Source organism: Bubalus kerabau, chromosome 3, assembly GCF_029407905.1.
Source record: "Bubalus kerabau isolate K-KA32 ecotype Philippines breed swamp buffalo chromosome 3, PCC_UOA_SB_1v2, whole genome shotgun sequence".
Lineage (NCBI taxonomy): Eukaryota > Metazoa > Chordata > Mammalia > Artiodactyla > Bovidae > Bubalus > Bubalus kerabau.
Window position 1 is genome coordinate 140081437 of NC_073626.1, and position 15832 is coordinate 140097268.

Consider the following 15832-nt stretch of genomic DNA (forward strand, 5'->3'; position numbering starts at 1 on the left):
CCATAATTTTACCAATTTTTCTGTTAGTTTAATAATAAGTGAAGGTGAAGGGAGAGGACCACTAGTTCTGTGTTCCTTATTTGTGTTCTCATTTACTCTTTCCGTCAACCTTAGTAAGTATTCTTTTAACTCTGTTTAACTGATAAGAAATTGAGACACCAAAGAAATTAGGTAACTTAGCTAAACTTATACAGTTTATAAAACAGGAGAGCCTAGACTCAAACTTGTTTTAGTGCCAGAGCCTCAGCACCATCCTTAACACCAACACCACAACAATCCCTGAGTGTATACTGAGCCTTGTATTGTGAAGAAGAGGAAATAGTAAAATCAGATCCAAAGATCTGAAAATGAAAAGTCTAAATAAGAACACTTAATTGAAATACATTAATCAGTGTTTCAAGATGAGTTCTTGATAGCTAGATTATGAAACATACGAGTGCCAAAAAAGAAACCTAGGAAAAATACTTACCTTATAATGAAATATATTCCATTTCTTGCTTTCAATAGTTTCCTTTATATATGCTGCTTATGTGTATTGGTGTAAATGGTTAAAAATTTTAATAACTCTATAATCTCTTTTTTCTTTTTCCTTAAGATTATTGTTTCTTATTTTCAGAAGAGTGTTCCAAATTTTTGAATCCAACAGTTCTCAAAGTGAAAGTATGTTGTCATAAATTCATGAATCCAAGTATTTAAAAATAACATTTTACTAATTAATACTTTATACATTTATCTCTAAACATGGAAACATGGCAATATTCAAGTTTTATTTGAATTAACTATTATAGTAATAAAGCCAGAGAATTTTATTAGAGGTCACATTGAAACTTTTTCATTTCATACATACAGTTTTAATACAAATGAACTTATTAAAAGACTCATCTACTTACTAACAATTTAAGTTCTATGACTTTACTGAACATTTATTACTATATTCTTATGACATCTTTCCTAACAAGCTTGCAGGAACCAGATTAAATGCCCTTGATTCCAGTTACTACCAAAGCAAATACCACCCTGTTAGTTAAAATGCCACATATTGGATAACTCCTGGTAGATTATATCTGACATATGTCACACATGACAGTCAAGACGTGTTTTAACTTCTACAAATTCTATAGAGACTTTATTATGAATTTCATAAAGAACACTCTGTCATATTTTACTTTTTTAATGAAATGTAGCTAAAGTTGGACATGGGCTACACCTTGAAGAAGTTTAGGATGAAACCTATGTGTATATAGGTCCCTTGGTTATCATCTAAAGTGTATATTAAAGTCCTTGTTAACTTGGAAGCTAGGAACATCTACATCTTTATGTTATGTTTTAAGTAATTTCTTCCAAACTCTTTAAATTCAAACTATACAGTCCCATAGTTAGCGAGGCATGATGGGTACTTTTCCAGTATTTGCATGGTAGATTATGACTTGCTAATAGAATCAGAGTGAAATATTATAAAAAAATATCCTACACAGTCTACATAATCTACATCCTTAAGATTACCATTAAAATTCACTTACTAAAGGAATTTACAAAGGCTTTCCTAACGCAAAGAATCTTCAGTCCTGGTAAATTCAAATTATTGCATTAGCTCTTTTTATTTAAATTTTTATAAAACTTATTCTATGGAAACTCCCTAAATTTTTAGAAAGAGAAACTTTTTAGTTCTGAGTTCAGTTTCATTTTACAACTCATTACTGGAATGTGATTAAATAAATCATGTTACAGTGTATAAGAAGCCCATTTTGGTATTATAGAAGAAAATTGTTAAGTACTAAAATAAAATGAATTGTTTGAAAATATGTATGGTTAATTGCATGAAAGTTGATGGTTGGACGTTCATACCATTTTAAGATTTGGAAGGAGTATTTTTTGCTGAATATGATAGAAATATTCTTAACGTTCATGATGACACTGACCCAGTTTAAAAAGTCTATTAGTTAATAATCCTCAAAGAATAAAGTTTTTTCTTATTAAAATGTCCACATAAAAATCAGGTTCTGGAAGGTAGTTAATTCATAACAAATTTTAAGTAAAACATTTTTAGATGTAACTAATGTCATAAATCTGTTTTCTACCCTAAGAGTATATAGCACATCTTCCTTTTCCATAATGTATTAAGATCATCTAAAAATGAATCTATCAGTTCTGGTACACAAAGGATGTCCCAATATAAATGTATAACAGTTTTTACACTGTAGCTAAGTGTAGAAACTAGGAAATCACCCTAATCTCAGGCAGGAAAAAAAAAAAGGAAAAATAGTAAAAACTAACTGCTTAACTAGTGAAGTGTGAAAGAGACTAACCAGATTCAACCAAGTTATCAAAACCCATCATCGGTAAGTTTGTAGAGGTAGATGTTTTAAATATTCAATATGTGAGGACAGGTAAGTCTGTAGAGGTAGATGTTTTAAATATTCAATATGTGAGGACAGGTAAGTCTGAGCTTGAGTTTTAAACATTCTCTAAAGACAGACACATAGCTAGGGCACAGGCATAAAAATGTATTTGTAAACACAGGATTGTTGCTGAGTTTATTTTCAGTTTTCTTTCTGCATAGACATTAGGATATTAAATGTGTTACTTTAGTGAGAACTATTCTCATAAACAATTGGATACTGCCTGAATAAAATAATCCTAAGGTTGACTTTATAGGGTAGGAAAAATTTACATCTATTAGTATCTTTTAAAAAATAGTTTGCATAATAGGGATATTACTAAGGATTTTAGGAAGTTTCTTTTACGTGTTGTTAAAAGTATGTTATATTGTGTAGCTTTCTTTGCTTTGGTATCAAAGTTAAGACATTTTGAAAACTAAGATCTTAAATATGACTAGCAAGAAACACTCTGAAAGTATTAAAAATAATCTCAAATTGTTACTGTATACTTTAAAATTGTCATCCTTTAGATTTTTTCTCTAAAACAAAGAAAAAAGATATGCTTTTTTAGGTAATACTTTTTATATTAATTAAACATTTCCTTTATGTACTGTCATTGGTTGTTTCAGAACTATGAGGCTAAGGTTTAGTCTTCTTAGTTCATTTTTATATCATGACATAACAAAAAGGACATGATAATTAAAGCTAAAACATTGATCTCATTGTTATTAAAGCTGCTTTTGCTATCATGGATATGTTATATTAGCCATAAAATAAGAGGAAAACATCACAATTTAAATGGAACAGGTTTTTTTTGGGGATACATTAACACTACCTGCATTTTTAAAATATTTTATATCTGAAGAGAAAGATGAAGTAATGTAATCTTTACAGAATTTAGTGAATGCACTGTGGAAATACAGGAAAACATTTTGGCAAAGAGCACATTTGCCTACAATGTATTACCTAAGAAAAATACCAATGTAAATCTGTTTTTGAAGCAAAATGCAATTATTCTTGGACTCTAGAAATTTATTAAAGTTTTAGAAAAAAATGCTTTGGTGTATACTAAATAAGCCTGAATTATAAATATGGGATTAAAATGTATACTGAAAATACCAGACAAGTGGAGTATTAGATTGTTTCATGATTTTTTTGATTAGGGCTCTAATTATAGAACACTGGACCATAACATACAGCATGCTACTTTCAAAATAAATGTAGGAAAATAAAATATTCTCAATAGATGGGTTGGTCTTTGGATGTGTCAGAATATCTTTATATTATTTATTCTATAACTGTGCTATATTATATTTTATTCCTAAACATAAATATTTTAGCGTAGAAACATTTTGGTGAAATACTCCAAAAATACATACATCAATGGTAGTTCATTATTCTTTATGAGACAGGGTTAAAAAAAGTTAACTCGTTATAACTGGGTTTTCTTTCTAATGTTGTAAGAAAGCTTTAATATATAATTTTAAAAATATGTAATTCTTACTCTTTCCTAATAGAGGTGCAAACCAACTCTAGTTATTTGAGTGGACATGAAATTAAAATAGTGAAAAAAATAAGACTCCTAGCATTGTGCAATCAAATGTAAATAAATGCTATAATAAATTTCCATGTAGTCAGTTTAAATATTGTTTATTTATGTAACGATTTCTGTTTTTTATTATTAAAAAGAATATAATGTTTTTGCAGAAGAAAATTGGTATATATATTAAACAGGTAGCATTTAAAGGAAGTTGGCATGGCCATTTTTTATTTTAAAAAGTTCTACTTAGTGTGTGGTGTTTTTTTTAATAATGAACTTTTCTAAACTGTAAAAGCAGACAATCAAGCTTTGTATTTAAAAGGTGAAAAATAATGTTATGGTTAAGTTTTACTTAGTCCAAGTTAATGTTTTGAAAGTCCAGAAATCTCACAAACTAAGACCTGAATAAAAGATACAAAGGAATATTGACAGTGTCACTGTGTTAAAAGAATGTACTGAATTGTACATGATATATGCAGTGAATGTTTATACTTGCTAAGATGCTATAAGAACCCCTATACTTCTCATATGAATAACAAAAGAGGGCAAGAAGTAGATATGGAGATACCTTTAAGTATATTTAAGAATAGTGTCAACTTTGGCCTTAGTAATTGATATAAAATACATGGTCATATGACAGATTTCCAGATATTATATATACAAATTGTCTATATATTAATATCTGGCAAAATTCCTAATGTAAACCTAGAATTTGAAATGTTTTATCAAAAATATTTAATATAAGTAGAATATAAACAAACTTAAGTATAATGAAAACAAATATCTATAGATATTATCTCCCTAATAAGATAGTTTTTTTGAATTTATCTTATTGTAACAAATGACTTGTTCCTATGTATATTCTATATTTATGCCATGCTGTGTCTAAAAAATAGAAAACATCTGGAATAAAACTGTAAAATCCAAACACCAAAGATGTTTTTAAGTGGTTGTATATGACATCATGTGGATAAGAGCCAGATGATGACAAAACTTTTCACTTTATCAAGATACTTGTTCTATATATATAACCTTTGTTCTGCTTGTTACAGATTATAAGTCTGTGTTATTTAAGTGTGTGTGAATTAATAAAGGAAACCACAATTTTATCCTGTACTTCCAATGTTCTGGCTACTAAGATTTTTTTTACCTCCCTTAAAAAAGCAAAAACATTTAACCTTAGGTACATCAAAATCCCTCGTATTTGTTACCAGACCATACATGGCTCTAGTTGTTTTCTATTATTGGATAAAATAGTTATCTGAGACTCTACTTAACAGAATCAGTGGAAGAAGGTGGAGTAAGAATTGAATCCTCTGCTCTGATATCTTTTCTAGGATGAAAGTGTGGGCTTCGAGAATATCGATCGAAGTTTCAAATCTACAGATGAAGGTTGAGAAAGCTTCTTCTCACAGAATGTAACCTTGGTTCCTATTAAGAGATTTAAAGAAAATTAGGGTGTTATGCACAGTAAATGGCTCTTATTTTATTATTACCAAAGAGAAAGATTTAAAAAATAATATTAACGGGGCCTGGATTCTGAGGAGAGAAAGGTGTACTTTAGGAAATTCCCACTAGAGAGTAGGCTACTTTATAGCCTGCTTAATTGGAAGGCATCCTAGGGCTATAAAAAACTGCAAAGGACCAGAGAATATCCATATCTAGTGGCATTTCTAAATTATTATGTTATACTTCCTTCTTTGTGCCAGCCCTGAACTTTGGTAAAGATTCGTTTAAAAAAAAAAGACACTGATATACACAATTAGAAGGCAGATTCTATGATTTAGAAAGTGACTATTAGAGAAAACCAGATACTAGTAAACTTTCATACTAATGGAGTAACATCCTACTGTTAAGTAAAATATTCATGACTAGACTGAGTTCCAACAAATGATTTTTATTTGATCCACTGCTGAACATAGGACTACTGGAGATACTGCTTTACTAAATACACTTGAAAATATAAAAACTTTAGCTAAGGCATCTCAATGACTAAATGCCTACTTCAGAGCATTAGTGTTTAGCCCAACCCTTTTGTCTAAAAAAGCTCTTCTTTGCTTTGCATTTAGATATTGTTGTTCAGTTGCTAAGCCATGTCTGACTCTTTGTGCTCCAGTGAACTGCAACACTCCAGGCTTCCCCGTCCTTCACCATCTCCTGGAGTTTGCTCAAACTCATGTCCATTCAGTCAGTGATGTCATCCAAACATCTCATCTTCTATCTCTCCCTTCTCCTGCCCTCAATCATCTTTCCCAGCTTTAGGGTCTTTTGCAATGAGTCAGCTCTTTGCATCAGTGGCCAAGGGACTGGAGCTTCATCTTCAGCATCAGTCTTTCCAATGAATAGTCAGGGTTGATTTCCTTTAAGAATGACTGATTTGATCTTTTTGCTATCCAAGACACTCAAAAGAGTCTTCTCCAGCACCACAATTCAAAAGTATCAATTCTTTGGCGCTCAGCCTTCGTGGTCCAATTCTCACATCTGTACATGACTACTGGAAAAACCATAGCTTTGACTATACAGTCCTTTGCCTTTAGATGATTTGAATTTAAATGTTGTGATTCAGGGCTTCCCAGGTGGCGCTAGTGGTAAAGAACCCCCCTGCCAATGCAGGAGACACGAGACACTGTTCATCCCTGGGTTGGATCTCTTGGAGGAGGGCATGGCAACCTGCTCCAGTATTCTTGCTTAGAGAAATCCGATGAAAAGAGGAGCCTGATGGGTCGCAGAGTCAGACATGACTTGAAGAGACTTAGCACGCATGCACATTGTGATTCAAGAAGAATGGAAGCATCAAGAGCCTAAGTTTATCTCATAAAACTGAATAAAACATTGGAAGTAGCATGTAGACTAAATCAATTGCCCAGCTTGAATATGACCACAGAAATTGTACAGGTGTTCTAGTAGCTCTTCTAAAAGCTAGCAATTTATCTATAGTTGTACTCTTGCCTAGAAAATCCCATGGATGGAGGAGCCTGGTGCAGGCTACAGGGTCACAAAGAGTCGGACACGACTGAGCGACTTCACTTTCACTTTCAAGGGAAATTAAAGCTTCTAAGATAAAAAGCCTCATTTCTCTAAAGAGGCATGGTTGATTATTGTAATTTCCAGGATTTGGACATACATGCCATTCTATTGACTTAAGACTGAACACATCTACTGACAATGAAACAACCTGCCAATGCTAGAATAGTTAACCATCAGGAGTAAGTAATAAAAACAATGGGTATTCTATAGCATATCAGATCTAGATGCTCCTAGGGTCAAAAAATGTTTTCAATTGTGCAGTTACATAGAGAGTTTACTCATATCACTTAAGGATACTTTGTGAAGGTACAAAATACTCTTCTAATCAGAAAAGTATAAAGTATTGTAAAATAAATTAAAAGATATTCCGTTCAGTTCAGTTCAGTTCAGTTCAGTCACTCAGTCGTGTCCGACTCTTTGCGACCCCATGAATCGCAGCACGCCAGGCCTCCCTGTCCATCACCAACTCCCGGAGTTCACCCAGACTCACGTCCATCGAGCCAGTGATGCCATCCAGCCATCTCATCCTCTGTCGTCCCCTTCTCCTCCTGCCCCCAATCCCTCCCATCATCAGAGTCTTTTCCAATGAGTCAACTCTTCCCACGAGGTGGCCAAAGTACTGGAGTTTCAGCTTTAGCATCAGTCCTTCCAGTGAACACCCAGGACTGATCTCCTTTAGGATGGACTGCTTGGATCTCCTTGCAGTCCAAGGGACTCTCAAGAGTCTTCTCCAGCACCACAGTTCAAAAGCATCAATTCTTCGGCGCTCAGCCTCCTTCACAGTCCAACTCTCACATCCATACATGACCACTGGAAAAATCATAACCTTGACTACTTGGACCTTTGTTGGCAAAGTAATGTCTCTGCTTTTTACTATGTTGTCTAGGTTTGTCATAGTTTTTCTTCCAAGGAGCAAGCGTCTCTTAATTTCATGGTTGCAGTCACAATCTGCAGTGATTTTGGAGCCCAAGAAAATAAAATCTTGCACTGTTTCCACTTTTCCCACATCTATTTGCCATGAAGTGATGGGATCAGATGCCATGATGTTAGTGTTTTGAATGTTGAGTTTAAGCCAGCTTTCTCTTTTTTAAAATTTTATTTTTCTTAATATATATATATATATATATATTTTATTGAAGTATTGTTGATGTACAATGTTTCAGGTACACAGCAAAGTGATTCAGTTATACATACATATTATTTTTGAAATTATTTTTCATTATAGGTTATTACAAGATAGTGACTACAGTTCCCTGTGCTATAGAGTAAACCTTTGTTGCTTGTTGCACACATATTTTTTTAAAAATTAGGAATCTAACATTCTATTCATAGTAAGTCAAACAAGTGGAATCAAAATGTCATAAATTTTTTAGTTAGGCAAAAATACGTAAGTTTTCCTATATATTAACATTATTTTTATATATATATGTATACAAAAGCTTTTCTACTACGCTTGATAAAGGCTTGAGAAAGAACATAAAAAAAAACAAAGAGATGGAGAAATTGGAAAATATAAACTAAATGAACTGGGAGCAGTGAATATGAAATAGAAAAAGTGAAACAAACTAGATAAAAGTAAAAGATCATCATATAGTCCAGTTGTTTTTAAACATGGTTGCTCATTAGAAAGATATCTGGAGTCCTGGCAAAAGAAAAAGCAATACCCGGGCATTTGCATTTTCCAAAAATTTCCAGGATAATCCTGATATGCATCTGAATTTTAAAAAGTGATTACAGGTTTTATTATTACATGGTAGTTTTGGTGATATAGAGTTCTATTACTTTTCTGTTGACCAATCATGTTACAATGGTACTAAGTGAGTAATAGTTACATAATCACAATCGTAAAAGATATCTTATCAGTTTTCACAATAGCCAGACAAAAAATTAGATAATTAGTTAATCATGGGAACATGATTAACCTAACAATATAAAATAATTACATAAACAATTTGGGGGGGTCAAGTAGACTGATGTGGTAATTGGAAATGCATACATGCACATGTTTTCATCTGTCCAGCCTGTCTATATCTTTTGGTTAGTGCATTAAATCCATTTACATTTAAGGTAATTATCAATATATATGATCCTATTACTATTTTCTTAATTGTTTTCGGTTTATTTTCTGTAGGTCTTTTCCTTCTCTTGTGTTTCCTGCCCTAGAGAAGTTCCTTTAGCATTTGTTGTAAAGCTGGCTTGGTGGGTGCTGAATTCTCCCAACTATTGCTTGCCTGGAAAGCTTTTGATCTCCATCAAATATGAAAGAGAGTCTTGCTGGGTAGAGTATTCTTGGTTATAGGTTCTTCCCTTTCATCACTTTAAATGTATAGACATGCCATTCCCTTCTGGCTTGTAGTTTCTTTGAGAAATCAGCTATAGCCTGATGGGAGTTCACTTGTGTGTTGTCATTTTTGCCTTGTTGCTTTTAATATTTTACCTTTAATTTTTGTCAGTTTGATTATTATGTGTCTTGATGTGTTCCTCGTTGGGTTTACACTGACTGGGACTCTGTGCTTCCTGGACTTGGTTGACTATTTCCTTTCCCATGTTGGGGAAGTTTTCTGCTATTATCTCTTCAAATATTTTCTCATTGTCCTTTCTCTCTCTCTTCTCCTTCTGGGACCCCAATAATGTGAATGTTGGTGCATTTAATGCTGTCACAGAGGTCTCTTAGGCTGTCTTCATTTCTTTTCATTCTTTTTTCTATATTCTGTTCTGCAGCAGTGATTTCCACAATTCTGTTTTCCAGGTCATTTATCCATTCTTCTGCCTCAGTTATTCTGCTACTGACTCCTTCTAGTATATTATTCAGCTCTGTTTGTTCTTTAGTTCTTGTAGGTCTTCATCTTTTTCATTGTTTTCCTGAGAGCCTAGATCATGTTCCCTATCATTATTCTGAATTCTTTTTCTGGAAGGTTGCTTATCTCCACTTCTTAGTTGTTTTTCTGGGGTTGTTATCTTGTCTCTTCATCTGTGATATTCTGCTTTTTCATTGTGGGTAACTTCCTTTAAGGTGGTTTTCATTTTAGCCACTGTGAGACTGTGCTTATTCGTGCTTCTTCTGTCTGCCCTCCGATGGAGGAGGCTGAGAAGCTTGTGTAAGTTTCCTGATGGGGATTGGTGGTGGGAAAAACTGGGTATTGCTCTGGTGGGCAGGGCCTTGCTCAGTAAAGCTTTAATCTAATTATTTGCTGATAGCTGATTATCTACTATCTCTGGTACTTGATTATCTACTATCTCTGAAATCAGATTGATTATATTCTTTGCAGCCAAAGATGGAGAAGCTCTATATAGTCAGCAAAAACAAGAGAGCTGACTGGCTCAGATCATGAACTCCTTATTGCCAAATTCAGACTGAAATTGAAGAAAGTAGGGAAAACCACTAGACCATTCAGGTATGACCTAAATCAAATCCCTTACAATTATACAGTGGAAGTGATAAATAGATTCAAGGGATTAGATCTGATAGACAGAGTGCCTGAAGAACTATGGATGGGGGTTCATGACATTGTACAGGAGGCAGGGATCAAGACCATCCCCAAGACAAAGAAATGCAAAAAGGCAAAATGGTTGTCTGAGGAGGCCTTACAAAGAGCTGTGAAAAGAAGAGAAGTGAAAGGCAGAGGAAAAAAGGAAAGATATATATTTGAATGCAGAGTTCCAAAGACTATCAAGGAGAGATAAGAAAGCTTTCCTCAGTGATCAATGCAAAGAAATAGAGGAAAACAATAGAACAGGAAAGATTAGAGATCTCTTCAAGGAAATTAGAGATACCAAGGGAACATTTCATGCAAAGTTGGGCTCAATAAAGGACAGAAAAGGTATGGACCTAACAGAAGTAGAAGATATTAAGAAGAGTGGCAAGAATACACAGAAGAACTGTACAAAAAAAGATCTTCATGACCCAGATAATCACGATGGTGTGATAACTCATCTAGAGACAGACATCCTGGAATGTGAAGTCAAGTGGGCCTTACAAACAAAGCTAGTGGAGGTGATGGAATTCCAATTGAGCTATTTCAAATCCTAAAAGATGATGCTGTGAAAGTGCTGCACTCAATATGCCAGCAAATGTAGAAAACTCAGCAGTGGCCACAGGACTGGAAAAGGTCAATTTTCATTCCAATCCCAAAGACAGGCAATGCCAAAGAATGCTCAAACTACCACACAATTGCACTCATCTCACACGTTAGCAAAGAAATGCTCAAAATTCTCCAAGCCAGGCTTCAACAGTACATGAACTGTGAACTTCCAGATGTTCAAGCTAGATTTAGAAAAGGCAGAGGAACTAGAAATCAAATTGCCAACATCTGTTGGGTCATCGAAAAAGCAAGAGAGTTGCAGAAAAACATCTACTTCTGCTTTATTGACTATGCCAAAGCCTTTGACTGTGTGGATCACAACAAACTGTGGAAAATTCTTCAAGAGATGGGACTACCAGACCACCTGATGTGCCTCCTGAGAAATCTGTATGCAGGCCAGGAAGCAACAGTTAGAACTGGACATGGAACAACAGACTGGTTCCAAATAGGGAAAGGAGTACGTCAAGGCTGTATATTGTCACCCTGCTTATTTAACTTAAATGCAGAATACATCATGAGAAACGGTGGGCTGGATAAAGCACAAGCTGGAATCAAGATTGCTGGTAGAAATATCAATAACCTTAGATATGCAGATGACATCATCTTTATGGCAGAAAGTGAAGAAGAACTAAAGAGCCTCTTGATGAAAGTGAAAGAGGAGAGTGAAAAAGTTGGCCTAAAGCTCAATATTCAGAAAACTAAGATCACGGCATCTGGTCCCATCACTTCACGGCAAACAGATGGGGAAACCATGGAAACAGTGACAGACTTTACTTTTTTGGGCTCCAAAAATCACTGCAGATGGTGACCGAAGACATGAAAGTAAGATGCTTGCTCCTTGAAAGAAAAATTATGACCAACCTAGACAGCATATTAAAAAGCAGAGACATTACTTTCTCAACAAAGGTCTGTCTAGTCAAAGCTATGGTTTTTCCAGTAGTCATGTATGGATGTGACAGTTGGACTATAAAGAAAGCTGAGCACCAAAGAATTAATGCTTTTCAACTGTGGTGTTGGAGAAGATTCTTGAAGAGTCCCTTGGATTGAAAAGAGATTCAACCAGTCCATCCTAAAGGAAATCAGTCCTGAATATCCATTGGAAGGACTGATGCTGAAGCTGAAACTTGAATACTTTGGCCACCTGATACGAAGAGCTGACTCATTTGGAAAGACCCTGATGCTGGAAAAGATTGAAGGTGGGAGCATACGGGGATGACAGAGGATGAGACGGTTGGATGGCATCACAGACTCAATTGACAGGAGTTTGAGTAAACTATGGGAGTTGGTGATGGACAGGGGGGCCTGACATGCTGTAGTCCACACGACTGAGCAACTGTACTGAACTGGTAGTTGTTTGGCTTGAGGCGACCCAGCCCTCGTATCTCATGTTAATGGCGACGTAAGAGAGGGCTTATGACAAGGGAGCCCTTCCTTGACTGCTGCTGCCAGTGCCCCCTATCGCTGAGGTGAGCCCCTGCTGACCCATTTCTCCACAGGAGACCCTCTAACACTTGTAGGTAGTTTTGGTTCAGTCTCCTGTGGGGTCACTGCTCCTTTCCTCTTGGTCTTGGTGTATGCAAGATTTTGTGTGTGCACTCCAAGACCGGAGTCCTTGTTTTCCCCAGTCTTGTGGAAGTCCTATAATCAAATCCCATTGGCCATCAAGGTCAGATTCCTTGGGGAGTCGCAGTCCCTTTGTCAGATATCCAGCTTGGCAAGCATGCCCTGACAGAACCTTCACAACAGTGTGAGAACTTCTTTGCTATTACTGTTCTCCAGTTTGTGGGTCACCCACTCAGTAGGTATGGTATTTGATTTTATTGTGATTGCACCCCTCCTACCTTCTTGTTGTGGCTTCTTGTCTTTGGACATGGGGTATCTTTTTTTGGTGGGTTCCAGCATCCTCCTGTTGAACCAGCTGTTCAACAGCTAGCTGCGATTTTGGTGCTCTTACAGGAGATGAGCACACATCCTTCTACTCTACCATATTGAACCAGAAGCCTCTAAGCAAGCTTTTTCACTCTCTTCTTTCAGCCTTATCAAGAGGCTCTTTAGCACCTCTTCAATTTCTGCTATTAGAGTGGTATCATCTGCATGTCTGAAGTTGTTGATATTTCTCTCAGTTATCTTGATTCCAGCTTGTGATTCACTCAGCTCAGCATTTCACATGTACTCTGCATATAAGTTAAATAAGCAAGGTAACAATATGTACAGCCTTAATGCACTCCCTTCTGTTGATTGTTGATCTGCATACATGTTTCTCAGGGCAGGTAAGGTGGTTTGGTATTCCCATCTTTTTAAGAATTTTCCACAGTTTGTTGTGATCCACACAAAGGCTTTAGCATAATCAGTTAGGCAGAAGTAGATTTTTTCCTGAAACTCCCTTGCTTTCTCCATGATCCAACAAATGTTAGCAATTTGGTTTCTGGTTCCTCTGCCTTTTCTAAACACAGCTTGTATACCTGAACGTTCTCAGTTCACATACTGCTGCTGAAGCCTAGCTTCAAGGATTTTGAGCCTTACCAGCATGCAAAACGAGCACAACTGTATGGCAGTTTGAACATTCTTTGGTATTGCCCTTCTTTGGGACTGGAATGAAAACTGACCTTTTCCAGTACTGTGGTCACTGCTGAGTTTTTTGAATTTGTTGGCATATTGAGTGCAGTACTTTAACAGCATCATCCTTTAGGATTTGAAGTGCCTCAGCTAGAATTTCAACACCTCCACTAGCTTTGTTTGTAGTGATGCTTCCTATGACCCACTTGACTTCACACTCCAAGATGTCTGGCTCTAGGTGAGTAACCACACCTTTGTGGTCATCCAGGTCATGAAGACCTTTTTTGAACAGTTCTTCTGTGTATTCTTGCCACCTCTTCTTAATATCTTCTGCTTCTGTTAGGCCCTTAATATTTCAGTCCTTTATTGTGCCCATTCTTGTATGAAACGTTCCCTTGGTATCTCTAATTTTCTTGAAGAGCTCTCTAGTCTTTCCCATTCTATTGTTTTCCTCTATTTCTTTGCTGCTGCTCCTAAGTCGCTTTAGTCGTGTCTGACTCTTCACGACCCCATGGACTGCAGCCTACCAGGCTTCTCCGTCCATGCGATTTCCCAGGCAAGAGTACTATTTCTTTGTGTTCATTTAGTAAGGCTTTCTCATCTCTCCTTACTGTTTTTTTGGAACTCTGCATTTAGATTGGTATATATTTCCCTTTCTCCTTGGCTTCTCTTCTTTTCTCAGCTATTTGTAAGCCCTCCTCAGACAACCATTTTGCCTTGTTGCATTTCTTTCTCTTTGGTATGCTTTTGGTCACCATCTCCTGCACAATGTTAGGAACCTGTATCCATAGTTCTTCAGGCACTCTGTGAGATCTAATCCCTTGAATCTATTTGTCACTTCCACTTAAAGTCATAAGGGATTTGTTTAGATTATACCTGATGGCCTAGTGGTTTTCCCTACTTTCTTCAATTTAAGCCTGAATTTTGCGATAAGGAGCTGATGATTTGAGCCACAGTCAGCTCCACGTCTTTTCTTTGCTGACTGTACAGAGCTTCTCCATCTTTGGCTGCAAAGAATATAATCAATCTGATTTCGGTATTGACTATTTGATGATGTCCATCCCTTGTGTTGTTGGAAAAGGGTGTTTGTTATGACCTGTGCATTCTCTTGTCAAAACTCTGTTAGCCTTTGCCCTGCTTCATTTTGTACTCCAAGGCCAAACTTGCCTGTTATGTTATGTATCTCTTGACTCCTTAGTTTGCATTCCAAGCCCCTGTGATGAAAAGGCCATCTCTTCTTTTTTTGGCTATTAATTCTAGGTCTTGGAGGTCTTCAAATATGAACTGTTTCAGCTTCTTTGGTGTTAGTGGTTGGGGCATAGACTTGGATTACTGTGTTGAATGGTTTGCCTTGGAAATGAACCGAGATCATTTTGTTGTTTTTGAGACTGCACCCCAGTACTGCATTTTGTACTCTTTTGTTCACTATGAGGGCTAATCCATTTCTTTTAAGGTATTCTTGCCCACAGTAGTAATCTAATGGTCATCTGAATTAAATTTGGCTATTCCCATCCATTTTAGTTCAGTGATTACTAAAATCTTGATGTTCACTTTTACCATCTCTGGCTTGACTATATCCAACTTACCTTGATTCATGCACCTAACATTCCAGGTTCCTATGCAATACTGTTCTATACAGCATTGGACTTTACTTTCGCCACCAGATGCATCTACAGCTGGGCATTATTTCCACTTCGGTCCAGCCTCTTCACTTTCTGGATCGAGCTCTCCATTCTTCCGCAGTAGCATATTGGACACTTACTGACCTGGGGCTCATTTTCCAGTGTCATATATTTTTGTCTTTTCATACTGTTCAGGGGGTTCTCAAGGCAAGAATACTGAAATGGTTTGCCATTCACTAATCCAGTGGACCATGTTTTGTCAGAACTCTCCACCATGACCCGTCTGCCTTGGATGGCTGTGCATTGCAGTTATTACCAAGAATGGAAAGGAAGAAGAAAAGCAACTGAACATTTATTTTATTGGTAGCCTTTATGTTTTCAAAAACGTGTGGAAATGTGTCATGTTCTCAAAATGTAAAGTAGATGGCACTGCCTATAAGTATCTTTTGCTACCCCAGGGCTTAAAGTTTTTCTGGGATAATTTAATAGGCCCTTCTCTCACCTTGAGTTCCTTATATTTCCCAGTGTGCTGAATTGTAGTTTTAAAAAAATTAATTTTAATTGGAGGATAATTAAAATATTGTGATGGTTTTCCCCATACATTGACATGAATCAGCCACGGGTGAA

General features: G+C 36.0%; 1 protein-coding gene across 1 annotated transcript in view; it reads right to left on the reverse strand.

Moving 5' to 3' along the window:
* Positions 1–5193: 5193 nt before the first annotated feature.
* The window catches only part of BOLL (boule homolog, RNA binding protein), an 83912-nt gene continuing 73273 nt past the window's right edge, over positions 5194–15832 (reverse strand). Inside the window, exon 11 of the mRNA XM_055573024.1 lies at positions 5194–5349. Coding sequence (XP_055428999.1) covers positions 5299–5349 — 51 coding nt within the window. The 3' untranslated portion in view covers positions 5194–5298. The remainder of the gene's footprint in view (positions 5350–15832) is intronic.